General features: G+C 36.4%; 1 protein-coding gene across 10 annotated transcripts in view; it reads right to left on the bottom strand.

Moving 5' to 3' along the window:
• The window catches only part of CCDC171 (coiled-coil domain containing 171), a 253486-nt gene that overhangs the window by 169429 nt on the left and 56089 nt on the right, over positions 1-27968 (bottom strand). For 9 of the 10 annotated variants that reach the window (XR_005843077.2, XM_004949106.5, XM_040656232.2 and 6 more), the window contains 9 exons: positions 27146-27235; positions 25090-25290; positions 22994-23161; positions 20869-21057; positions 14114-14618; positions 13224-13340; positions 8225-8451; positions 7399-7581; positions 4112-4297 (listed from right to left, as the gene is read on the bottom strand). Coding sequence is in view for 9 of the 10 variants with exons in the window: in XM_004949106.5 (XP_004949163.2) it covers positions 4112-4297; positions 7399-7581; positions 8225-8451; positions 13224-13340; positions 14114-14618; positions 20869-21057; positions 22994-23161; positions 25090-25290; positions 27146-27235 (1866 nt within the window). In the remaining variant the exon portion in view is untranslated. The remainder of the gene's footprint in view (positions 1-4111; positions 4298-7398; positions 7582-8224; positions 8452-13223; positions 13341-14113; positions 14619-20868; positions 21058-22993; positions 23162-25089; positions 25291-27145; positions 27236-27968) is intronic. The other variant, XM_040656233.2, reaches the window with a different exon arrangement.

The following is a 27968-nucleotide window of genomic DNA, read 5'->3' as shown; positions in this document are numbered from 1 at the left end:
GGAATGTAAAGGAGCTGTCATGGATGCAGTGACCACGAGATCACGGAGTTCAGGATTTTACACAGAAGAAACAAAGCAATTAGTAGGAAGACTCTGGTCTTCAAGATTGCCAACTTTGATCTCTTCAAGGACCTACCTGAAGGTATCCAGCAGGTATTGGAAGGTAAGAGGGCCCAAGTGAGTTGGCTGACATTCAAGCACCACTTCTTTTGAACACAAGATCGATGCATACCCAAGTGAAATGAAACCAGGTGAAGGTAAAAGAAGACCCATATGGATAAGCAATGAGCTCACTGAAAAGCTCAAATGGAAGAAGAAAGTCTACAGAATGTGGAAAAGGAGCCTGGTAACATGTGAGGAATATAGGAACACTGTCACGGTACTCAGGGATGCAATGAGGAAGGCTAAGGCATACTAGGTATGAAATTTGGCAAGGCAGGACAACAAGACAGACTTCTTTACCTATGTCAATAGCAAAAGGAAGACTAGGGGAAATGTAGGCCTGCTGCTGAGTGAGGTAGATGCCCTGGTAACAAGGACACTAAGGGGGAGTTACTGAATGCCTTCTTTTCTTCAGTCTTTAATGCTAAGACTGCCCCTCAGAACTCCAAGATCCTGGAAGTAAGAGAGTCTGCTTCTGCAGAACGCTTCCCCTTGGTGAAGGAGGATCTGATCAGAGATCATCTTGGCAAAATTGTTGCACACAAATCCATGTTCCTCAAGAGGATGCATCCATGAATGCTAATGGAGCTGCCAGAAGAGACTGCCAAATCACACTCTATCATCTTTGAAAGGTCACAGAGAAGAGGAGAGGTGCCTGAGGACTACAGGAAAGCCAATGTCACTCAAATCTTCAAAAAGGGTAAGAAGGAGGAAGTGTGAAACCACAGGCCAGTCAGCCTCACCTCTATCCCTTAGAACAACTTATTCTAGATGCCATCTCAAAGCAAGTAGAAGTTATCAGGAGCAGTCAATGTAGAATCACCAAGGGGAGACCATGTTTGACCAATGAGGTACCCTTCTAGGATATCATGACCAGCTGGGTATATAAGGGAAGCTCAGTGGATGTTGTCTACCTTGACTTCAGCAGTGCTTTCGATACTGCCTCCCATAACATTCTCAAAGGTAAGCTTAGGAAGCATAGCACAGATGAGTGGACAGTGAGGTGGACTGAGAACCGGCTGAAGGACAGTGAAAGTTGTGATCAACGGCACAGATTCTGTTTGGAAGCCTATAGATTGTGGTGTTTCCCAGGGATCAGTACTGGGTCCAATTTTGTTCAACATCTTCATCAATGACATGGAGATCACCCTCAGCAAGTTTGCTGATACAAAGTTTGGAGGAGTGGCTGATACACCAGAAGGCAGTGCTGCTATTCAGCAAGGACAGACTGAGAGCTGGACAGAAAGGAACCTGATAAAGTTCAACAAGAAGAAGTGTAGAGTCCTATACATGGGAAGGAAAAACTGTTTGAATTTGTACAGGTTAGGGGATCACCTGTTGGAGGGGAGCTCTACAGAGAAGAATGTAGGTGTCCTGTTGAACAACAGGTTGGCTACAAGCCATCAGTGTGCCCTTGTGACCAGAAAGGCCAATGGTATCCTGGGGTGCATTAAAAAGAGCATGGACAGCAGACCGAGGGAGGTTATTTTCCCTCTCTACTCTGCCATCGTGAAGTCATATCCAGAGTACTCTGACCAGTTCCAGGCTCTTCAGTTCAAGAAAGACAGGTCATTTCTAACGAGAGTCCAGTGGAGAGCCACAAAGATTAGACTCCTGGAGACTCTTCAGTACAAGAAAAGGTTGAGAGACTTGGGGCTATTCAGCCTGGAGAAGAGAAGGCTGAGGGAGCATCTTATACACACATTAATTCTTTATGGGTGGGAGCCAAGTGGATGAGGCCAGGCTCTTTTTAACAGTGCCCACTGACAGGACAAGGGGCAATGGACACACACTTGAACACAGGAAGTTCCGTACAAACACAAGAAAAAACTTCTTTATTTTGGGAGTGACAGAGCAATGCAACAAGATGCCCAGAGAGGTTGTGGAGTCTCCTTCTCTGGAGATATTCAAAACCAACTTGGACGCTTTCCTGTGTAATCTACTGTAGAGAACCTGCTTTAGCAGAGAGGGAGAGTTAGATATCTTCAGAAATAACTTAAAACCCCTACAATTCTGTGACAGCAATCAACCTTTCAGTATTTAAACAGAAGTTAATAACAGACTTGCTTTAATTGCTGCAGTTACCATGTATACAGCAACAAGCCTACCACTGTGTTTAGTTCAAACTCATCCATGGAAAGATCTGAGTGAACTACAGACTAAGGCATTTAAAAACAAATCAGTGTAACTGCAAGTGGTAAAAGTTGCAGCCTTAAGGCTTATTTTGCCTGCTTTTGTAGCCTTAATCCTATTACAACAGCTAGACTACTAGCTACTGTATCTTCACAAGCTTCAGTAAGTTATAATCAAGCATTTTACACTTAAAGCAAGTTGTTCTAGTAGGCAACAATTATTAGGGGTTGCAGAAATAAATGTACTTTAGGACCAGTGCCATCTCAAAAAAATGTTATGTTCTAGGGGTTTCATTAATAAAGCCCAGAAGCTGCTACATCTAATTCAGTATCCAATAATGCATCTAACAGAATTGTTTAAAACTTTATCCTGTATTTTAAACGCTTACAATTGACTTCTAGTTTCATCTCCTCCAAACAAATACAAAGGAATGATTTACTTATCAAGATGAGTACCATACAGCAATGTATTAAGAGTAGACTCAAATGAAGATTTCAAATAATACCTGTCTTCTATTCTTTCCCTTCTTTATGATACCAATAACCAATTTAAAAAATAAAAAATTTCCAAAGGAATCAAACAAGCCTAATTGATTACACATAATTCATTTTATCTGAAACAAACAAACAAAAAAAAAAGCAATAGTATTAGCAAACCATCTGAAACAGACAAGTTTAATTTACTCTAACACAGAAATGAAACATCCACAGCTAGGGACATGAGAGAGAAGAAAATCATAAAAACCAACTGTTAAGTTGCAATTGCATTGTCCTTCTCCTTTAGTGAGATACAACTCATACAGTAAATAAGACTTCTAATGAAAACTCTTCTTGCTAAATTTAACAATATCCTTCAGCATTCTCCACTGCATAACATTTCAAACCATAACACTTGGCTACTGTCATCCTTGACTTCCATTTTCATTGTTGTACTTTCACCAGTTTTCTGACACTTACACTAGGTTTGTAGTTTGCATCTTTTAGGTTCTCATTCTGTCTCTTGACTTTTCTTATCACTTCCTCCCTAAATCTTCCTCAGAATTGTAAATGCTTTTATTTCTCCAAATACCAGTGAAGTAGTCTCTTCTGCTCAACTATCATTTCACAGAAAAACACCAGCACATGAAAAAACAATAGTAATGCTGAAGAAGGGGCAGAAGCAGCAAAGCCTGCTTTAAATGAAAAATAAATAAAAGCTGCAGAGTTAAGGTCACCACACATTATTATGTCAACACAATATTTCTGCTGTTCCCATGCTATCCATCTTGTTTTAAAGCTCCTAGTTCATCTCTGATCCTTTATTTGTTACCAAACTTGCTGATAACAAGTTCTTTTTCTTCATTACTGATCATGTCTGGTGAAAATTTAATTTCTGATGAAAAAGGGACCTCTTTCTCTACTCTCACCTAACAACTTAGCAAATACACTATTTGCACGAAGATTATATTCAGGAAACAGTTCATTGAGATTTTAAAATATTCTAATGATCTCTATGAAACACACTCATTTATTTCTTCTTTTTCCTTTAGCCTGTGAACACTTCACGACAGTTAAAACTCCCATCTCTTATCTACAGTGTCAGCTCAAAATACTTCACAGATTACTGATACTGCTGTACATCAGCTACTCCTAAAAACAGAAAAAGGAAATCATACCTTAAAGTTTCATCTTGAAAGAAAGTACCACAGAACTCCAGGAGATTGAGCAGTATGAATTAAACTACTACTAACATTTTATTTGAACAAAACCTGAAAGATTTTGCTTATTCACAGAAAGGTATACTTCAGGTGTCTGTTTAATAAGAACAATCGTCTTACCTTTACAGTTTCACTTAAGACTTGGTTTTTATCTGCTTCTTCACTGGAGTGCAATTCTAGTTTATTATTTAACTCCTGTAGCTGTTGTGCCTGTTCATTCAACAGCACTTGTGCTTGATGCTCCCAATGTAATGCATTATTTAATTCTTCACATGCACTTTCAAACCTCTTGTGAGCGATCAATTTCTGATAAGGGAAATAAATTGTGTTTGATTGCATAACCATATTCATTTGTTTACATGCTTGACTTTCAGAATTCTATTTGCTAGCATATAAAATTCTAAAATAAAAGCATGCTCAAGATGAACACTTAGGTTTCTAAACATGAAGGCAGATCACAAAGTACTAAACAGTAGGCAACTTTTTTTTGGAAAAAAAAAAGCATTTAGGGCATTGTAAACAGTATGCAATAATTATTTTATCCAAATTAACATAGTCAGGTTGTAAAAAAATCAGTATTAAAAAGGAAATACGCAGATAAGCATCACACGTTTCAGCGTGCATAATATTAGCCCTGGTAAATGCCTCCCTGGATCATTTCTCCTCTGCTCAATATGGATCAGAAGAAAGAAATAAAGCGTCTACATTTAAATGACAGTTTCATTTAAGCACCCCAGAACTGTAAAAGGGGATAAAACCATTAAGAACAAAACTGAAGATGATTAGATAGCCTTATTCATTTAAATTAAAAAAAATCATTTTACTGCATAAGAACAAGAAGTGAAATAATCTATTAAATAATTTGGAAGTGCTTTTTTACTGGGTCACACTAATAGTTCTACCACCTAAGCCTCAAGGTCAACTTTGTACACAATTACAGCTAATACTGCTCATTCTGAGAAACAACTATTTTTGCTGCTTTGGGCACCTGTAGGGTGTATACAAGGACACTTATCCATCCAGTTTCTCAAACTGCTAAAATACGAGATCAATTTTGAATTTAAGCAATAGAAGCAAAGAAAGGCTTCCAATCAACCTAGTATTTCTCACTGTAATAAGGACTGAAGGCACAGATGAAATAGGATGATGGGGAGTACACCAGCAATTTACAAAAGGACATACTGGGGACAGAGAATTCAAGTTCTAGGGCAGTGAGGATCTGAGAAGACTAAATCCCTCAGAGAACATGCCCATTACTTGGTACATAATGGTTTTAAGTGTTTAAAGAACCTTTTTCTCATTTCTTCTCATTCCGACCAGACAGTGCTTCATACAAGGTAGTAGACCCATGGTGCTTTGGCAAATCCTCTAGCTGCTTCAGAGGGTCAGAGGAATTTGTTGAATAAATGCACTTGAGAGTGTAGAAGCCCTTTTGATTTCTTCCTTCCCATAAGGAAACAGACAAACTGAAATTTGCAATAACTAGCTCTCAGTACAACTCATACTCAAAGATACAGTAATACTCTACCATAATATTTCGACAACCATAGAATCATAGTACGGCTTAGGTAGGAAGGGATCCAACCACCCTGCTTTGCCACTTTGCCACGCACTAGATCAAGTTCCCAGGGCCAACATAGCCTTGAACACCTCCAGGGATGGAGCATCCACAGCTTCTCTGGACAATCTGTTCCTTCACCAATCCTCCAGTCCTCTGATCATCTTAGTGGCCCTCCTCAGGACCCGTTTCAAGAGCACCATGTCTTTTTTGTACTGGGGGCCCCATGCCTGGACACAATAATCAGGATGAGGCTTCACAAGAGCTGAGTAGAGGGGGACAATCACCTCCCTCTCCCTGCTGGCCACTCCTCTTTTAATGCAGCCCAGAACACAGTCAGCCTTCCAGGCTGCAAGCAGACACTGCTGGCTCATGTCCAGCTTCTCATCTACCAGGACCCCCAGGTCCTTCTCCACAGAGCTACTCATAAGGAGATCCTCACCTACTTTGTATAAATACCCGGGATTGCCCCAGCCCAAGTGCAGTACCTTGCAATACTATCTACTACAACACTCAGTGTCATCAGCAAACTTGCTGAGGGTGTACTCGACCCCCCTGTCTCAGTCATTGATAAAGATGCTGAAGAGCATGGATACCAAGACAGAGCCTGGCAGACATTACTCATCACTGGCCTCCCCCTGGAAATAGATCCACCCTCTGACTGTGACCATACAACCAGTAAAACCAATTCCTTATCCATCAAACAGTCCAGCCTCCAAATGCATATCTCATCAGCTTAGAGATAAGAATGTGGTGTGGGACTACATCAGAGGTCTTGCGTAAGTGGGTTAGACAACATCAGTTCCTTTGCCTTGTTCTCCAACACTGTCACTCTAGCAATCGAAGGTTACCATACTGGTGAGGCACAATCTGCTCTTAGTGAAAGTGGGCTGGCTGTCTCAGATCACCTCGTCTTTCATGTCCCTTAACACAGCTTCCAGAAAAATCCGTCCCATGATCTTCCCAAGCCTCACAGACAAGAGGCTCCAGCCTGTGGTTCCCCAGGTCTTCCTTTCTCCCTTTCTTGAAAAGAGAATTGATGTTCCCTTTTTTCAGTCACCGTGGACTTCACCTGACAGCCATGAATTTTCAGCTATGATGGAGAATGGCTTGACAACAACATCAGCCAGCTCCTGGCCCCATAGAGTTGCACACATTTAGCCTAATGAGGTTATCTCTGACTTCATCTGCTCCTACAGTGAAAGAAATTTTGCTCCCCAAAGTCCCCACCTAGAGGTTAAGGGGTATGAGAAGTGTGGGAAGCCTGACTGCCAGTGAAGAATCAAAGAACTCACTGAGTACCACAGCCTTCTCCAGTCTGCTGAAGCCAATTCTCCCTTCACACTTATCAGAGGGTGAACACTCTCCTTGGCCTTTCTTTTCTGACCAATGTAGCTACAGAATCCTTTTTTGTCATTTTTCAATACCATATAAATGCAGAATTTAAAATATTACATTGTTGCTTATGAGTTTGTCATGAACATACTTATTTAGTATCCTCATTCTAGCCAAATTTACTCTTTTGATGTGGAATCTATAAATTCTTTTAGGGCATACAAATAACATCAACATTTTAACATATGGAACTAAACTTGAACTGCTGAAATCCAAATGTGTAATTTGCACAAAACACCGTATTCTGCAAACCAAAGTGAAACTCCTGTGGATAGAAGACACTTCTAAACACACTAAGCTTATGGTTTAGTGACATTTACAAGGCAAGTTTTCTGGAAAATTCTGTTAATAGTAGATTGGCTTTATACTTGTTTTTCAAAAGAATACAAATTGAAAAAAATGCATAAAAGAGAGGACTCCTGTAAGCAGTTTCCTCTAAATCAAATATACTTACAGATTGCTTAAACAAACTTAATTGCTCTTTCAGGCTCTGGGCTTTGTCAGCCTCTTGTTTCATCTTACTGAAATTCAACTTGAATTCTGCAAGTTCTCGGCGCAGTGAGCAGCGTTCCACCTCTACTGTATGAAGTCTTTGTGTAAATTCAGCTATTTGCTTCTGCAAGGATGCTATGCTTTTCTGTTGGTAAATGGAAAGAATTTCATGTGCTATAGAATTGTGCCATTTTATATTTATACACTGTTCATAAAATCAATAACAGTAATATCCAAGAAAATTATGCAAAACTACTGTCTTGTCCTCCATCTCTAGAAGATACATGAGTGCAAAAACATGAACCCATTTCACCTACCTTTGACGGTTATTGAATATTTTGTTTTCAGAGAAGTATCTTGTTTTCATGCAAGACTCACAATAAAAGACAGACCCTGCAAGAGAAACCTTAACCTTTTACTTCTATTAGGGAGGAGAAGGTTATCTTCAGTGGAAGGTAACCTTAACAGAAAAGAAAAGAACCTTAACACTTTGTAGCTAAAAGCAAGTCTGTTCCTATAAACCAAATATAACTTTGATAGAACTTCAACTTTTTCTTGTGCATATCAAATTCCTTCTTAAAATTCCTATGCTTCAGAAGAAAAGATCTATTCAAGGCATGATGTTTTAGGGTGTTGCAAATCAAATTCTGAATCTCTATATAGCTGATTTCAGTGTAACTGACCTATAAATCTGGAACAAAATTAATGGCACTACGAAGAGAGTTTCACCATAATACTTATGCTGTGAATATTCTGTTTACGTGAAGTAGCACTATAACCATGCATACCATGATGGGCCGTCTGTCACACGATCCAGCTTCTAGGGCTCGTGCATTTATTCTGTGAAGTCCATGAGCCAGCCTCTGTATCAAGGAGTTTTTCTCCACATAAGTAACACTCCTGCTGCTATCCAATGGAACACTCTCCATTATTACATTAAGCTTGTCCATAAGTTTTGAAAAGGAGTTCCTGGCTGCACTTACAAGTAAGCGTCCAGAAAGACAAGACTTTGGATCTTCAAGAAATAACAACAAAACATCAAAGAGGTTAGAAGACTCATTTCTTCAGAAGAAAACATTGTAACAACAAACAGCATCTATCAGCAGGAAATTTGCCTCAGATAATGGAACACTGAGGACCAGGGAATGTATCAGAGCAAATACAGTATTTAGCAGTAAACAGTCTAATTCTGTCAATCTTTGGATAGGAAGGGTAAGATTGGATAGGATCTAAAAGAATAGGATTCGTTTCACAAATAACTGTTATCTGTATCTTTTCAAATGTTCTCCTCCAACACTACACATTCTTAAGTCTTTCTTGCGTGTTCAAATTTTGTGATTTATAAAACATATAAGACTGATGCAAGCAAAATGCAAGCCAGGTCAAATATATCAGATGTTATAGCACATGGTAAATCACTTTATCATAATATTTACAATGCAAATTTCTGAGCATTTTCTGATTCCTCTTCCCTCCCCTCCATAGATGTCTAAATCATTTGCTGTTCAAAATTAGTGAGCCTTGGTACCTTAATGCCATAGTATTTATATTCTGAGACAAGAGAATATAATTTACCTTATTCCAAGGCAATTAAAATTTTACAGCTACAATTACTTATTTCCCCACAGGATTTTGGTAATCATCCTTCTCATATAATGGACTTAAGGCCCCAGCACACCCAACATGTCCTGCTTACTGCTAGATTCATCAGGTCTGTAATTAATAATTGTGTTTAATGTTGATAAATAAAATTGTCAGTGCTCCTTCCACTAATTGGTATTCCAGATAAGAGTTAATAGGTTTATTTATGCCTTAATAAAAGTCTTGTAATTTAGTTTTCCCTCTGCTAGGCAGGTCTTAATCTGTCATTACTTGTCTTATGATACTATCAGTGTAAGATGACAAGCATGGAAGAGCTTATTTACATTCAGTAGTACAGCAGATCTCCTGTTGCTGTAGTGAATTAAAATATTTACTTAAAAGTGTAAACAGAGAAAATAATAATGATAGCTTTTAATAAGTAAAATAATTTCTTATTATTATACATTACAAGAATAAAGCCAAAGGTCCAGAGCAAATAAAACAAGATTACTGCTATCTTCAGAGTTCGATTCTCACCATAAAGAATATATCATTCACACATATAAGAACCAATTTGTCTGTAAGCAAGCACATGAAATAGGGCATGATAAAGTCAGATAGTATTTTTTCACAGCCATTCTCCTACTTCTCTTTCAAAATACCACCATTTCAATGATGTCAGTGATTAAACTGGAATTATCATTTTTGAGTTCATGCTCTCCATAACTCCTATTAATAGCAAATCTGTCGTTTCTTCATTTCCCTAGATAGGTCTCCTTCTATTCGTCTTTAAAGCTAAAAACATTGTCCAACATTTTTATATTTTACCTCAGTAAACTGAGAAGCCTTTGAGACACGGAAAAAATCATTCTTGTCTTACCCAAAAGAAACTGGTATTGCAATGTTGTGCCTCCTTTTGCCAAGGCTCCTCCTTTTTTTTTTTTTTCTGATGGTTCTCTATTGCTGATCTCATCCAAGATCAGCTACCTTTATCATTTTAACTCTTAAAAAATTTAGTCCTGTCCTACATTTCAGTTTCAAAGACCATCTCTTTTCCTCAGTTGAAATGACAATGATTAGTTTGAATGCTTAGTGCAATTAACCTAAAACTGGAACCATGCCTACCACCTAAGAAGACATGAGAAATCTCCCAAAAACCTCTCCTTCAAAGTGAACTTTTTGGTAAATATGAAAACACTGATATGCCAATGACCTGTTTTTGCTTCATTTTCCACAGCACTTCCATCTACATCTTTTTACATGATACAGTTTGCCTACCAGAAAACACAGTATTTCCCCATGTATTTACTGCCAGTGATGGTCCACTGTTTCCCCTGTATTTAGAATCACCAGTTTAACCATGTGAAAAATAAACTAATAATATTTATTAAAATTTATTTATAATTTATTATAATATAATTTATAATTTATTAAAATTTTAGGGGAACTGTGTTGTATCAATTTATTATCCTATTTCAAAATTGGGATTCCAGTTGCTGAGTACCCCGTAGCTTAAGATGCTTTCTTGGGATGAGGAAAAAAAAAGAAAACAAAACATTATCTCTGTTTTACTTTCACTGAAGAGTGGTTTAGAGGAAACATGCAGAGATAAGTTGATATAAGTTACCGTTTTGAAAGATAAAATAAGAATACAATGAAGTTCCACAAGGAACTGTGTCTGTAATTACTGGGAAAAGAATTTATGCTTTAAGCAAAGACATTTTAAGAATATGCACACAAAGGATCAAAGATAAAACAAAAACATTAAGCTATGTATATTGTGATGCATAAAACACATGACTTACATAAATGTATACCACAAAGTATACCACAAAGAGCATTTAATTCTTACATTGAGTAAATAAAGAAAAAGATAATGAAAGTGACACATCTTACACTGACAGGTGAAGATTAAATTCTCATTGACTTTGTTCTGGTAAAATAAAACAGTCAAGTGAATGAATTCAGTAGTACTACACAAGACTAAAATTAACTAAAAGATTAAATTTCAAAATCTTTGCATATGTTTCAATTGATTATATTTGTATGGAAAATACGTGATTTATACTTTTTCTGACTTACTGCAGTACAGATTCTGTTCAAACAAACCTACAAGACTAATCTTACAGAAAAAAATAGAAAAACATTTAAACTTCTAATCAAGTTGAACATATGAGATCATTCCAAGACATGATGGAGTGAGGACAAACTAATAAACAATGTGAAGGGAAACAATTATGAATGTTAAAATATATATATATATATATATATATATTTTTTTTTTTTTTTAATTAGAAGCCTCAAAACACAAGTCCCAGAGTTCCAATTCTGTGTGATAACAGATTTTGGTTCCCTGAACTGCCTCAAATACCTTCTTCAGAGCCTGGTCATCTTTAAAAGACCTTTCAAGATACTGAACCATTCCATACTGTAGATCCACACAGCACTTCCTTGTTCTTACTCTCTCCTATGATGGAAAGTCTAATCTGGAAGTGCTAGAATTTCAAGATCTGATGAAAGAAAATGCCTCTTAAATTGCCTATTTACATTTGAATATTTTTTCAAAATCACTTGAGTCAGTTTGCAGCTTTAAATCCTATCTGAAATACGGCTTGCAGAAAATAAAAGCAAAAGTATGCAAGCCTTTCTTCCAAACATATTCCTACACAGCCTTGTCACTTCTGTACTTCTGGAAATTTCATGTCCAACTTTAAATGACTTATTAGTATTTTTTGAACAAGAGGTTCTTCAGAGACTTTTGATCCCATGAGTAATAGAGTCTCAAGTAATACATGAGCAGTAAGAACTTGAGGTTCTCTAAAAAAAATGACTTAAATCGTTCTAGTTATAATACTCTCAGCACGGTTCTTGCTAATTCTAAATACCAAAGAACTGTGTTGTGTACAGAGATATCATGTAAACAGAGCCTATCAAAATGCTCATCTACTTCAATATGACTAAAAGATGATGAGGGCACCGTAACAAGTCAATTCAACATGTTGACAAAGAAGCAGAGTTTATCCTGTGTATCTGTAGATCTTACTAAGTAGTCTGTACACAGGAATACTTGCAGTATGAACCCTGTAAATGTCTTGAAAAACAGTTCAAACTTTGTTTTGTATGGATACAGATTTAAGTTGCTGAAAACAAGATGAGACATGAGTAGAGCAGCTGAAACTCAATAAAAATATTTTTGATTAAATGGTTGACTTCTGCACCTTTAATTCTATAAATCAGCCTTCTTTTAATTTCCTTTATACATTCATTAATATCCATTATTCTGTGACATAATTTTGAGACTCCAAAATTGCCAGGTACCAAAGAACAAATAAGGGTAACAGTGCTGCAGAGGAACCAAGTGAGACTTTATATTAGTCTTCTTAGCAACGAAATCAACAGTTAACAGATGGGAATCAAGAGATGACACATCCAAAGACTGGCATTAAAATTTTTCATAGGCACAGTAGAATACATACGTGAGAAGAGGCTAAGAAAATTAAGTAACTGAAACAAAAGGATCTGCTTAGAGAGGGAATACAATAGGAAAACAAGATGAAGACTGCTATATAGTGTGTAAATTGACAGAAATTTATTTCTCTGTCAGAAACAGCAAAATAGCAAGTACAACAGATGAAAATAGCATGAAAAGACAATTGTTTTCAAGATGCTAATAATTTTGGAAATTCTAAATTCACATCTGGAATTCTAGATAAATATCCTATAAAACATAGTAGGAAATTCACACAGTCATTGGGGTAACATCCCAAGTTAAATATATCCCACCTTAAGGGTCCACGTTTAAATCAGAAATGCCATAGAGTTTATATAAAAAATAAGGTTGGTCTTCAGTAAAATATTTTTTGAATGTTAGAAAAGTGGAACAGGATAACTAGGAAGCTTTTAAATATTTCTTTAAATACAAAAAATTTTAAACATTCTAAAACATCACTAGACATTTTTAAGATATAATTATATACGTATATACACGTATATATTGGCATGGCATAGGTGTATTTCTTCTAACTCGCAACAGAGTTGTTTGGATGATTTCTATAAACACTCTCGAGCCTTCTATTTCCATGACTGTATGTACTGAAAAGACTTCATAAAAACTAGTTTATATAAAATAGTAAGAATTTCAGTCATGTAAAACTTACATGGGACATTTTGTTTGAATCTACTTCAATAATATATTTTTAAATTTACCTGTTTTGCTAATAACATCCTGTAATTCTGTGACAGAACTGATTACTGCAGTAAGGAGATCAGGACTAGTAAACCAGTTGAGTGCTTCAACACAACGAATTCCTTCCTTGTTGTATCCTGTGAAAGAGAATTGTAGGTAGCAGTAAAATTGAGTAACACAGATAAGGCATACTACCATCTCTAACTCTTTCAGAAATTCATCAAAACTAAGTGTATAATCCACAAACTAATTCCTCTTATAGCATATTTTGGACTATATATATTAAGCATTTTTTAACAGCTAATTAAGCAAAAGGAAAATAAATGAATCTTTAAGTTTGTGAAACATTTTTTGTATGACTTGCTCCCGTAGGAGAAAGTTGGTAACAGAATTTGGTATAATTTGGTAATAATTTGGTAACAGAATAATAATTTGGTATTTGGTAACAGAAAGGAACAGAAAGAGTTTATATTCTCTAGAGAAAACACATCATGTGTTCTATGTTAATATTTCACCTGAATCACAATGCAACTTTTTTTTTTTTCCATTTTGAATAGGATAAAAATTGTGAAACTGATTTATAAACAGAGTTATCTTTTCTAAAGCAGATACAGCAGAATATATGGTAGTATCTAATTTCAAAATACATAATAAAAGTGTCAAAGATATCAAACAGTATGAATTCACATGTGAAGCACTGAAAGAAAAGTTACAGCTATAAAGACTAAGCAGTGTCTTTTGTGGGGAAATTACATTTATCAAGAAATCCAGAAGCCTCAAATCCAGAAAATTGATTTGTTAAGATGTTAACACATCAGACTTTACACTCTATTACTAAAATTATTATTTGTTACTCACTAACAATGTAATTTGACATAACATTTATAGAACAAGAAAAGAATTAGCTTACTTGACATATTATGCTTGCCTTTTGAGTCCCCTACACAAACTAGAATTCCAATGCCTTCTTTGAAGCCATTTATCAATGAGAAGAGAGAACTAGAAGACTGGGCTAGAACTTTAAGTCTGTTAGCTGCCAAAACTGCAATCACACCTCTCCGGAACACATGTATCAGGCCTCTGAATTTGTGTTTCTTAATTTTTGCATCATCTTCCTTCTCCTCCTCAACACCAGAGAGAATATGAACTAGAGTCCTAATTTCCTGGTTGACTAATTCATAAATGTTGACTTGATCCTGAAGAAGATCTCTTTGTATAGACATAGCACATGATCGGCCATAGAGAGGATATAGGGCACCTGCCAATAGTGCACATGCTGCCAGGAGAGACGAATGCTCTTTCTGAATCTGTGTTAATGTATTTTTCACATAGAGATTTTCAAGGGCCAATTCCTCCTGTCTTTTTTCAAGGACACAGATTTTTTCTTTGTTTTTCTCTGCTGTTTCTTTGTATTCCTGGGATAAAGGAAGAGGGAAAAAAATTGTTTAAATTAAAAATAATAATTTTACCTCAAAAAAAAAAAAAGCTAAAAGAAAATTGTCAACAATATAGTCAAAACACATTTCTTAGAAAAAAGCAACAGAAACACACAGAAACACATATATGCAAACTAAACATTGGTATGAGTAAAATTTGCACAGTGTTCTGTAACTGGACTCCAGATTTCTGAAGCTAAGCCACAATTACAACAACAGATCACAGAGAGTCCAATGGTACCTGGCTGTCCACAACATAGTTTGATGAGTTTGCTTAACAATACGCAATTATCTGTCCCTGTTTCAGAAAGAACATTGTTTTTCAAAGCAGAAAAGAAAGTGTGAGAGGGAAAAAAAGTAAGGAAAACTCTGGACGATAAAAGTAGACAGATTGGCAGCAGCTGGGAAAGGGGAAGTAAAGGTGATCTCTTAATTACTTTGTAATCAACCCCCTACTTATAAATTCACAGATTAATTAGGTCTCATAGAGAAAGGAGTTTTGAAGAGAACAATGTAATACAGATATTTTTATTTTGACTAGATCCATCACTGATTTTTTTCAACTTGCACCTTTTTCCCACTCTAAGCCTTTAAATAGGGAAAGAGGAATGTTAAAAACAGTAAACTCGAGTAGCAAAATGACAACACCAAAAACCTACAGAATATCAGGACTACAGTTAGACAGTGAATGTTGGCTGGTGTTGATGACATGCATGTTCTTGTACCAGAACCAAGACACTATGCTCAATCTAAGACTCAGAGGCTTAGATTGGCTTTGTGACGCATGAGAGTCCTCTGCGATCGGAGCACTGGAGCCTAGGTTTAAACAGGATCCAGTGACGAAAGGAAGCACTAATTTTTATACACTTACAAAGAAACCACAAGCTCAAGTTAAACTTTTTTCTTTTTTGCCAAACTCTAGTTACAATACATGAACACAAAAAAAGTAGAATGCTAAGTCAGTATGATGAACAAAAGAGAGGACTATACTAGGCTCTAGCTCCCTCTTTTGGAGCCCTAACAGTTTTGTTAAAAAATGGGGATCAGTGGTTATTCCTCTGGAAAATGTGGGCAAAACAGAACTAAAATGGAATCTACCAGCCTTATTTCCACACATCAACTTTGCTACAGGCCTCAAGCAAAGGGAGGCCTGTATTCTTCTGCCCTAACTTCTTCTGCCTCTTCCAATAAACACAAAAGGGTAAAAAATACCCAAGCTATCCCTGGAATTGAAACAAAGTTTTCAAGTTTCTGTAAAAAGGCAACCCAGGCAGCTCAGAAGGTCTTTAATCAAATAAATATTTAATTGTTTTTTGGACAGAGGAAAAAGCATTGTGGCTAGACTAGGAAGACAAACAGAATGACACTCTTTCATGACCAAACCTGCGCACATTCCTCTTCAAGAGGAAGAAATAAAACAACAGCAGGTAGATTTTGCAGATGTTTTGACAACACAGATATTGAGAAAACAGTATTCATAAAACCTACTGGTATGTAAAACAATGTAGCTTTATTAAAATAGTTCCCGTAAGACAAAAGTAGAATAGGTAACTGAACAACTTAATTACAAAATGGAACTTAGAGGCCTCGTATGTCACTTGAACGCTCTGAAATTAAGTACAAACCTGTACAATATTTCCAGAGCTACTGTATTATTTAGAGAGTTTGATTTTTACAGGAAAAAAAAGAAAAAAAAAGGCTGGTAGCATGACTGGAAGGAACTGAAAAGGTAAGCTGAATTTAGAAAACAACTTATGGTTTCTGGCCAGAACAGGTGAAAGGCCAATATCTGAGTAAACAAACTTAAAAGTATGATCCCTACAGGGCTGTTAGGCTGCTGTACTAACAGTCAGTGCTCTAGCTAATTAAAGCTTGCTTTTTTTCTTTTTTCTTTTTTTTTTTTAATAAAGGGTAGCATTTAAATCCTTATAGTTATATGGGAAAAACCCAAAGTGAACAAGACATTCCCTAACTGCAGATCTTTTTAAAAAAAGAAATATTGTCAATGTCTGATAATTAATTACGATTTCCACATCATTATTTTTAAGGATTTCTTCGAAACTTGGACAATTTTCAAAGAAATACAGAATGCTCCTCCTAAATGTTGGCAAACCAGCTTCCTTGGGTGCTTCAGTTCTGAGGGATTCCTGAGCGGCTTACAGACGTGGTCAATTTTAAGAATTATTTACAAAAAATTCAGACACTACTGACAACAGATTTTTATTCTGCTTCCTTTTGTGTCCTTACACTTTATTTTGGCAAGAAAATGTAACTGAAAGCTAGAAATATAATGAAACTGATTTCAGAACATCTTTATGTATTTCAGTTGTTCTATTTTTCTGGGTTAAAACACTGCATTTTTATAGAATTGCAAGATATCACAGCCTTTATCTAACTCACCTTTCCATAAAAGCAAAGTACCTTAACAACCAAACAACCAAAATCCAATAAAGGACTTTTTTTTTTTTTTTAATCCCTAGAGGATTTTTTCCCCTTTCCTCTTACGGAAGCATTTTATTAATCTGTTGAAATTAACATTTTAACATATGAGGGCTGCTCCAAAAGTAATGTCTCCTATTTTATTATGCATCAGAGGCAGATGTTGTTGGTATGGCAAGAGAGGTTGTACTTTCCCAACACTATTCCATTACATGTTGATGCCGTGTGACAGATGGCAGCAGAGGGGCAGTCTGACACAACGGCATCTGACATGGAAGTGTGGATGAAGCAAAACTGTTTCACCGAATTAGTCCATGCAGAAAAAATTGCACCCGCTGACATTCATTGATGCTTGCTGAACATTCGTGGAGCCCAAACATTGGATGTGAGCACAGTGAGGTGGTGGGTGGTGCTTTTCAGCAGTGGCAAAAACAACATGAAAGACAAGCCACGTTCTGGATGGTCATGCACAGCTGTCACATCACCGAATGCAGAGTGTCTTGATCACCACATCCACATGAATCAACAAATTACAACCAGGGAACTATGCGCGGAGTTAGAAACATCTGCTTCAGTGCATTGAAATGATGGTGACAACACTGGAATATCACAAAGTTTGTGCCAGGTGGGTCCCATAAGTGCTCACTCAGGAACAGAATGAACACCACATACAAGTTTGTCAGGAGATACTGAAAGAATATGAATGAATACTGAAGGTGACGGTCTCCTAGGTTGCATCATTACCAGTGATAAGCCTGGTAATGATAGTACCATCACCACTACCAGCAGTACTCAAAATGGCAGTCCATGGAGTGGTGACACGTGAAATCCTCATCAAAGAGAAAGTTCAAGATGCAGTCTTCAGGAGGTAAAAGGGTATGCACTGTCTTCTGGAATAGGAAAGGGGATCCTTCCGAATTTCCTGTAACCTGGACAAACCATCAACCCTGAATGCTACATTGTAATGCTGATGGCTCAAACTTCCAGAGTCAGGCCAGATAAGAAGATAACCTTTCTCTTGCAAGACAGTAAAGCCAGGCCCCAGACTGTGGAGCACACTGCCAGTCTTGCCTGAACTGTCCTATTGCACACACCAAATAGTCTAGATTTGGAGCCTTCTGACTATCATCTGTTCGGGCCAATGAAAGATGGACTGCATGGCAACATTTTTCTAAAACCACCACTGTCACAGCAAATGTGGGTCACTTGAGTCACAGTGGGTCACTTTCACTGGTGCAGATTTTTACAAGTGTGGTATGCAGGCTCGTGTTTATTGCTGGCAAAAGCGCATAGCTAATGATGGTGACAATGTTGGAAAATAGTGTGTTGTGTTTTGTAGCTGAGAATTTGGTCTTTCAAACAGTGTTACTGTGTTCTTTGTATCTGTTGTGGTTTCCATGGAAATAAATAGGAGGAGTTACTTTTGGAGCAACCTACACAGTTACAGGATTTTTCTCCTACAATATGTTTTTCTATATGAGAACAAAACCCTCCTATTTTAAGTAGCTGCCACAAGAAATGGGGACAGATTAATAAATGTCTATATAATAAACAACTGCTAGTTAAAATTCAGAGTACATTTCCTATGAGACTGTGCATTGGCTAAATAAATAATTTGTGTGAGGCTAAAGAAGTAGGCATAGCAGCATTTTCAAAATGGCATACTACTGAATCATGGGGACTGCTTTTTCTACATAAGGCAGGGAGAAGGGATATTCATTTTAAGCTCAACTGACCAAATATGGAAACCAGGAACAAAGAAGGACTTTATCTATAAGGAGTTTGTTTATTGCTGATCAGTATTAAGGCAACTCTGGGAAATTCTGCTTTACAGAAAAACAGTGAAACTGCTTTCTGGTTACACCATTCACTTGATCAATAACAGCTGTGATGCAGAATCTAACAATATCCACAGATCCTACCTTGAAGTCAGGGACCCTGAACAGTACTAGCTGGGGGCAGAAGCACTGGCAGGTGTTACTGCCTCCACATTGCCACAATCCATTTTAATCAAAAAGAAACCTTTCAGAAAAGTCCCCTTTCTCCACTCCAGTTCTAAGACACCAAAACAATCTCCACGATATTTTACTCATACTGCTGTGCAGTTACATCTCTCAGATAAATTGATAAAGTCACGAGTACAGATCTAAGACATGTCTGGATTAACAGTTTTCTATTTGCTTTCATACATGATTCCTATGTTAATAAGGCTATATTAGTGTATCTGCATAACTGATCCAGCACAGCAGCAATCGTCCAGAATAATACAGCTAACAGAACCACAATGTAATAAGGAAAAGACAATCAAGTCACACAAGAAGCAGGCAGTCAGGCCTAGAACAGTCCTAATTGCACATATCCATGAAGCCCATGGATCTCAAGGTAAAAGTTTAATCGATATTTGCAGGTCCAAACATGAAAAGCAGAAATTCAGGGGAAATTAGACTGTCCAGTTCCATGCAAACTGGAACTTTAGAAAGAACAAAGATGCAACAAAGTTCTGTTGAGTAATCTGTGCATACAGGGGCTACACTGCCCAGATTCCAACCCCATCAGTTTGTACACCTACACAACATTTTTTTAGAAAGTATGCACAGATATTTCTAAGGGAAAGCACTTCCTTTTTAGAAACCCAGCGGATCTTTACAGCAGGTTGACAGATTAAGCATTTTCCAGAATGTATGCCTAATGCATAGCCCACATCAGTGAGCCATGTTTTCAGTACACAGTCCTGCAACCTATACAAATCGGTTGTGAGGAATGGATTGTTCAAGCACCATCCCAAAGCGTGGTACGATACTTCACAATATACTACAGTTCTGGAACAGATCACATAGGTCTTTGTTTCATGCAGCATCCGTAGCAGGCTGAAATCTAAACTGCATAACTGCCATTACTTCTTTACTAAAAAGAAAAGTCGCTTTCAAAATTAATCTTATTTCATAATTATTTTTCTTGTTAGTGATCTCATAACACTAAACTACAGGATACCACGGTAACTCAGCATGAGTCTAGGTGCTGTTTATTCCACTTATATGGATATCTTTAGTATCGCAATATCCAACAAGAAATGTCAAACTCTAGCGAGAAATATCACTAAGATTTTCGCCTATTCCCAAGAAATCACAGTAAACTGCTTTGCCTAAAGAATGCTTCATAAATATAGTTTTCAGAGTGTAGACTTTTAAAATCTGAGACACACATGATTCCTTTGACAAAGCAAGTTTCATACGACAGCCACAAATATCAAGTCATATCTTACTCCCTGTATTTCACAATTTTATATGAAACATGTCCAAAATGGATGTGGCTGTAAAGACAATTAACTGTGGTTACAGTTTTTTAATACTGCAGAAATCTACCACTGTAACTACTAATTAAGTTCAGAATGTATACACCTCAATTTATACCCACATGACACCACATTACTGCTACTCTACAGTCTTTACAAAGCATGACACTGAAGAAGTACCTGCTGTACTACATTATTTCTAATACAATTAATTTAAATCTTACAGCTTTAGATGTAAATTAAAAAAAAAAAAGTCACTAGCAAATCCTAGACTGAAATAAACAGCTCCTGGAGTATTTAAATAGTCAACTGGTTCCTATTCTAAGAGAAATGAAAACTAGCACAGTTGCTGTAGCGATACAGTATTTTATTATTATTATTATTTTAAAAATACACTAACACTCCCAAATAATCTGAAATTGGTTAGAAGCTCAAGCTACTGAAATAGTCAATTAAATATTTACAAGGAAAAAAAATCAGAAGTTCACAGCACCATACCTGTGCCCTTGCATGAACTTCCCCAAGGAGATCAGAGTACTGCTGTTCAAGATACTTTTTTTGTTTCTGCCAACAGCTTTCCTGTGCTTTCATCTGTTCAGCCATTTTGCTCATATCATCTTCCTGGCTCCGCTGAAGCTCCTTCATAGTATCAGACTTGCTCTTACAAATATATTCTAGGTGAGATATCTGTGTGACAGGCATTTAAGAAGAAATGTTATCTCCCAACGTACACACCTTTTGACTTTAATTTTACATATTAATTTAAGCACTGACTCTTCCAGCATATAATCTAAATTTTAATTTCTTCAACATATTTAATAACAGTAAAAAGCCAATCATGACAGAACACCTTCTTGAATCTTGGAAGGCATACGATAGAACAATGGCTTTTATTCTGGCCATCTTTGTACTTTCTTGAAAATAACTGCTGCCTTCTTTCTTGGAAATCTGAACTGGAAATCTCTTGCTTACTTTGAAAAAAAAAAAAAAAGAGTTAAATCTTGTATTGCTAAATTTGTAATCCAATCATTCTAGTCCTCCAGTAGTTTGCAAGAACTGCAAGTAATAATGAAAAAAAAAAACATTTCTTTATTTTATTTTTTGTTTCCTTAGAAAACCAGTGCTTTTCATATATTGAGTACGAAAATAACTGCAAGAAGTGTACAGACGGTTTTTCTCAAAAGCAGCTCGTTAGATTATGATGTGATTCCAATAAGCATGAAGGGATTCACTCTGTGATTTAACTTTGAAGCTCCCATGCAAACTAATGGAGGAATGAATCAAGCTAGCAATAACCTCTAAATACATACACATGCATTTTGTTATGAAAGAGTATCAGCAATATATTTTTTCAAATTGATCACATGACAGAAGAAAAATTTTGTTCTCAGAAAGCAGGTAGACCACAGGCAGCAATGTTGCCCCAAATCCTTAAAAAGCTGGTAGGTACATGAGGAGAGCCCTACAGCCCTCTTAATCAATCGCAACAAGCTTACTAAATTAAAAAGCTGAAAGAATAAAAATATACCCAAAGTCACTGCCAACAATGCTCACTCCCTTCACTTCTGTTTTCTTTCCTCCTCTGTTTTGAAATGAAAATAGAAATGATGCCTGTACAGTCAGTCTGCATAGTCCAGAATTTATTCTAATGTATGTTTCTTTAGTAATTTTGATCGACTGCTAAGCTATTTATCAAATGATGGGAAGAGTCAAAATAATTCACTGTTAACAAGCCCTGTCTCAATTCAGAATAGTGGCCGCAATTCCAGCAGATGAGATGATTCTGAAAGGGCCTTTCCCTTCTGATGCTTCAATACCAACACATCCAAAGCAATCAGGACTTGGAATCATTCTACTAGACCATGTCAGTCTAGGATTCACCTGATCGAAGGAGTCAGAATATGAACTGAAACTAAAGAGTGGTACGTGTTAGGCAGAAGAGCCAGTGTAAGTCATTTTAAAATACTTTTTCTTAAATAATAAAAAAAAAAAGTAGAGATTTCCATGAAGAAGGGTCATGTAAGCTTAGCAACATTAAAGTCACTCAGAAAAGTACAGTTTCTTCCGTGAACAAATATTAGCATACACTAACACACTTTACAAAAATAACTGTTTTCTATTGTATTTCTGAATACAAATCTCATGGTCAAGAAGATATAATTACACAAAAAATACATAGGCATTTCTTCCAGCAGTATATCTGAATCTTAAGCACATAATTTAAAGATGATGTTACTAAAGTAAGTGCATTTTGTTTCTGTTTTATGCTAAAATAAAGACTTGCTTTATTAGTGTAAATGACTAAGTTCTTTGAATTGCTTCATCAGTAAGATTAATTTATTTTCTTTTAATTAGGTCCCTGTGGCTAATATTGGCTAGTACTATTAGCATGTCCTGCACAGAAAGCAGAGCTTAGAGACTTCATACAGACTTCAGTCACTTTTACATGCCCACAGCAATGGCATCAAACTGAGTTGTAGACAAGCCATAATTAATGGTATTGAATTATTAACGCCCAAATTCTTTTTGAAATAAGATGAATGTCAGTCCTTTTTAATGATACTGTGATGTGGACAAATGTCACTGAATTTAATAGAGGTAGCTGGTGCCTAAGGACACTTACCTTCTCATTAGCCCTGTTGAGGTCTAAGATCAGGGCATCAACATTCTCCTGCAAGACTGCACAAAGCTCAGACCAAGAGAATCTATCTAGGATGCCTTCTGGTTGTTTTATAAGCACACAGCCAGCTACCAAATGCTGGTACAAGCCATGAAGGAAGGTTAGCTTCTCCTGAGACAAACAGAAAAATCAACTGTTACCTATGAACTGTGTTAGAATCCAAAGAGATACATCACACCTGTAGTGACACAGATAAAAAAAAAAATACCAAACACATAAGAGCTCATTCTCAAACTTTCTCAAAGGCAATGCTGTAAATATTCGGAGTCAAACATATTAAAGTTAGAACAGGAACAGAGTTTGTACAACATTTGTATGATTAGAAATACCATATAAATATAGAAAACCCAGTTTTGCAGTGCTCGTAACGAATACAACCTGACACTGCAAAAAAATTCAGTGCCATCAGTAACATGAATGATGAAATTGCATTTAACACTTTCAGGTACATTCAAGCCATACTCACCTCCAATATCTGCATAGTGCACAGAAAGCAGTCTCATGGCTGAGCAGCTCAACACACTGTTCAAACAACTGAGACTACAATCATCCAAAAATTTCTTTTGTGCAAAATATGTACAATCAAATAGTCAGACAAAGCAGACTTACAGCTTCATCGATTAAATTTCACAACCTACATCTCTCTCACTTAAACTGATTTTAGTCAGTGGTATAATAAATTGATATGTTATAAATCCTCATTAGAAACAAAAGCAGGCAACGGAAATTCCAGACTTCATCCTTTTCGTACATATATGCAACTTAGCAGCCTTCATTAAGAAAATGATAGAAAGCTGTACCTCAATAACCACAAGAAACAGGGCCCTTATTCAAAGTCAATAAACCAGTGGAAAGGTTCCCATTGTTTTCCAGGGGCTCTGGGTGAGGCTTTAAATCAAGGAATTGTGGACAACTGAGTTGAGAGACTATGTTTTTTCTGACTCTTTTCCATTGCATTTCAGTGCATTTTCTCACAATTATTTCATGGTGCTTTAGCCAAAAAAAAAAAAAAAAAAAAAAAAAAAAAAAGTTCAGTTTGTTTTAATTTCATTTCTAGCAGATCTTTTAACTCCTCAAGGAAACTGCAGTGTGCCACCATCACTGCATTTTTGCTAGAGCTGTGATAAACCAAGGATGATAATTATACATTTGGCATGAAAATAAGGGATCCCAAGACCTCAAATCAATTCACACATGTTGAATGCAACCACAGTTCAGTAGACATGCTGACTTTACAATATAACCAGGCTTCTAGTTTCCTCTACTTTAATCATTATCTGATGTGTATAACAATTCCAGCTGCTTCATGTGGACACTATTTAAATACCAGACTGCTAGGGAGGTGGAAAGAATGTTTCCTTTTTACTCAATTGGCATGCACATTTAAATTTGTGTAAGCAGTGAGCTCAATATGCACAACAATGATAAAGAAAATCACTGCTATTGCTAGTACAGAACTACTTTACAGGCTGAAAGAAAGCAAAGAAATCAACATCTGTAAACAAATACAAGGGGATGGACAAAAAAGTTCCAAAATAAAAATTTTTGAAGCAATTCCCACTTAATGGTACACCACAATGAGCTAACAGGTTGCAAAGAAGAATTTTCAGGTTTTGTGTCAGGCAGGCAGAACTACCTCAATTTCGCCTTTCCTAACTATTAATTGCTGTGTGAATCAGTAATTAACAACACGTGAAGACAACACTACCGTATGTTCCAGTGTACTGAATATTTCTGCTAGCTTCCAAGTTGGAAGAAAAAATAATGTTCATCAGGTATAGCTGTTTAAATAAAGACAGTTGTTAAAAAAATCAAAATACTGGAAGAGTTAAGATATTAGTTCCAACACAGATGGAAGGAGAAAGAACGTATCCTGAGATCTTGTAGATATTAAAGACATATTTCAGAATATGTATCTTAAAATCATATTTTTGGGATAAATCTGTTAAGTCTAAAGGTAACCATCTGATGTATGTAAATGTATAACGTTGAGATTAAATAAAGACTCTTTTTGACAGTCATCTTGTCTCTGGTAATACCTCCATATCCTTCTTGTAAGCCCTGGTAAGCTTCTGGATTTCATTTTCAGATTCTGCAGCACGTACTTTCTCCTCCTCCCAGCGCTGCTGCACATTCTGTAGTTCCATTTGTAAAGTTCCTATTAAAGCCGCTTTGTCTGCACACTCAGTGTGCAGATGATTTAACTCTTTATTGGCATTGGCCAGCTTATCCCGTGCTTCCTGTAGAACAGAGGCACAGAACAGAAAGGCTGGTAAGAACTTTGCTCCGTGAAATGCTGCATTACTGCAGAGCAATGCAGCTGAAGGCTCCAGGCTGACATCTCCCTATCCACATCTTGCTAATAACAGATTTTTCAAAGTTGACATAACTGTGAACTAGACAACACCAGAAATGTATCTCTGAAAGTTAAAAGCACCACAGTATGATGACATTTCCTTTTGAATTCAGAATCCAGTTTCTCTCTCCAAATGAGAATGCAAAAATCACGAACATAAATTATCCTCCGCTGCTCTTCAAGACACTGAAAAGATACATTATTTTCATAAGTAAATCTCTGACCCATTACAGCCAGGTTGGTGGACAACATGAACAGCTACTGTGAACAACTATATTCCTTATGGTATGGAAAAAATCATAATAATTTGAGGAGTCCCTCTGGAGGTTTGACCATGGAAACAAACTGTGTAACAGAAATGGTTTTAAGTACCTTCATGTTACTAATACCCAAACTCATAAACAAAGAATTTATTAAATTATGCCTTTTAAGGTAACAGAGTGCTGACATGGAGTGAATAAATACACATCCTTGCCATTCCTACAAGCATTGGACTTCTGGAACTGCTACAGGTTGTTAAAAAACTGTTTTTCTTAAAAGAAACGAAAGCATTGTTTATTTTCTGTAGGACCATAGCTGCTTATAGAGGAAATATAAAAGACAGTTCATCACAATGTCAACTTTTCTTCTTAATGAGAATATTTAAACATTGAAGCATTGGCAAATTTCTAACATATATTTATTGAATTTTATTACCAGTGATTCGAATAAATTTTTGTACTGCATACAAAGCACGCATATAGCAAACTCATTTTTTTTCCTTGAAGAATACACATCTGTTGCAAAACGTCAGGAAAAAACAAAGCACCTAAGATTTTAAAATAACATTCAAAGAAATCTTAAGTGTCCTGAACACAAATTAACTAGTAAAAAAAGAACCAATTAAAAGAAAAGAATAGCGTTCAAGTATAAGCTAATATGAAGATTCAATGTAAGTTGCAGAAATATCTGCAACTGATGTGATAAAGCAGAATATCCCCAGCAAAAGAATCTGAGAAACACTAGGAACAAAGACATTTTATTTTGGTGATAATATTAAATTTAACCACCGGAGATTAAATTCAACCATGATCTCAGGACTTCCTCAGTCCCTGGCCACAGGTGTAACCTGACAGGACATTACAAAAGTGGCATGTCAGCCAAAAAACAGAAACAAAAAACAAACAAGCAAACAACAACAACAACAAAACATCTCCTTATTCAGAAAGTAAAGAAAAGAGTTCTAAAATGAGTTCTGCAGTATCGTTAGCAGTTCCCAGGTACATCTTACTATAACCAACTTTGTCCTACGCGTTGACTTGATACCTACATTAACACGCCTGATATACAAAAATTAGGGAAGGACATCTTTAATGAAATGTTCTTTCATGTGTGCAGAGGTAATTAAATAATTTCTTCCCTAACTTTTACTTTTCTTCAGAACAGTAGATACACATAGTTAAGAAAAAAAAAAAAACTGGCATTCATTTCAATATAAAACAATACTTTACAAACTGAAAAAAAAAGATTTCAAATTATTTCAGTGAAATAACTGGAATGCTCAGTTGCATAGACTCAGGTGGTGACCAGGTTAAGGCAGAATGACTTCACACTAGCTTGCAAGGAAATGAGACTGCTGACTGCTTAACAGAATACAATGACACAGAGACTTATTCTGATAAAATAAAAAGATAACTTAAATCTAGAAGAAGACTAATTGCAGAACTTTTAAATTCAATGTTAAGTTCATTAAACCATACCTTAAGGTCTTGACTTAAAACGCACATTTTGTCTCTGGATATCTCAAGCTCTTTTGTTGTGTTTTCACACAAAGCGTTCATTTTCTTAAGCTGTGAAAAACATGAAGGTCAAGAAGACTTGTACAGAAAAGCCACATAATCACTTGAATATAAAGGAAGAATTATTTATAATAAATTTGTTTTCAATCCCTTTGACAATATTTATGCTTTCTACAACCTAAGCAATGTGCCATTAAAAAAGAACCAAAAGCTCTTTTACGGTGATTTCAGATAAACAGTAGTGGCTAAAATCCCAAACTGAGCCCATTATTAACTTTCCCATCTCAAAGCGTCTGACAAAAAACACGGACTCCAAAGGGTGTTTGAAATGTAATAAATGCAGATTATGATTTAGGGAGGGGTTTCAGAAAACAAGTTTTCAAAGTCAGTGGCCTTCTGCAGAAGGTGTCCAGGTACAGAGTCGTCTCCACTTTTTACTAAGGGCAGCATAGTACTTGCATAACCTGAAGAAGTAGCAACATTCCCAAGAGAAGTACAGTAACTACTGAACAGTTTGGGGTATTAGAAGCAACCTACTTAGAGGTAGGTTGTGACCAGTGTATATACCAGCTTCACTTCTCGCTTTGAGAAACATCACTACAATCTGTGTTACAACGTGGTTAGTAATAGGTATGTCTGAAATTAAGCACCAAATATATGTGTATTATAGCAAAGGTTATTCCTCACTCCTGAGTGCTCATTAGCAACTCAGAAGTCAAATATCCCATTTACAAAATTCACTAATTATTCTGGAGCTTATATTTTTGTTTTATCTCTGGCAAAA

This window comes from Gallus gallus, chromosome Z (genome assembly GCF_016699485.2).
Source record: "Gallus gallus isolate bGalGal1 chromosome Z, bGalGal1.mat.broiler.GRCg7b, whole genome shotgun sequence".
Classification (NCBI taxonomy): Eukaryota; Metazoa; Chordata; class Aves; order Galliformes; family Phasianidae; genus Gallus; species Gallus gallus.
The sequence above is the reverse complement of the archived record's forward strand: the minus strand, read 5'-3'. Positions and strand labels throughout refer to the sequence as shown.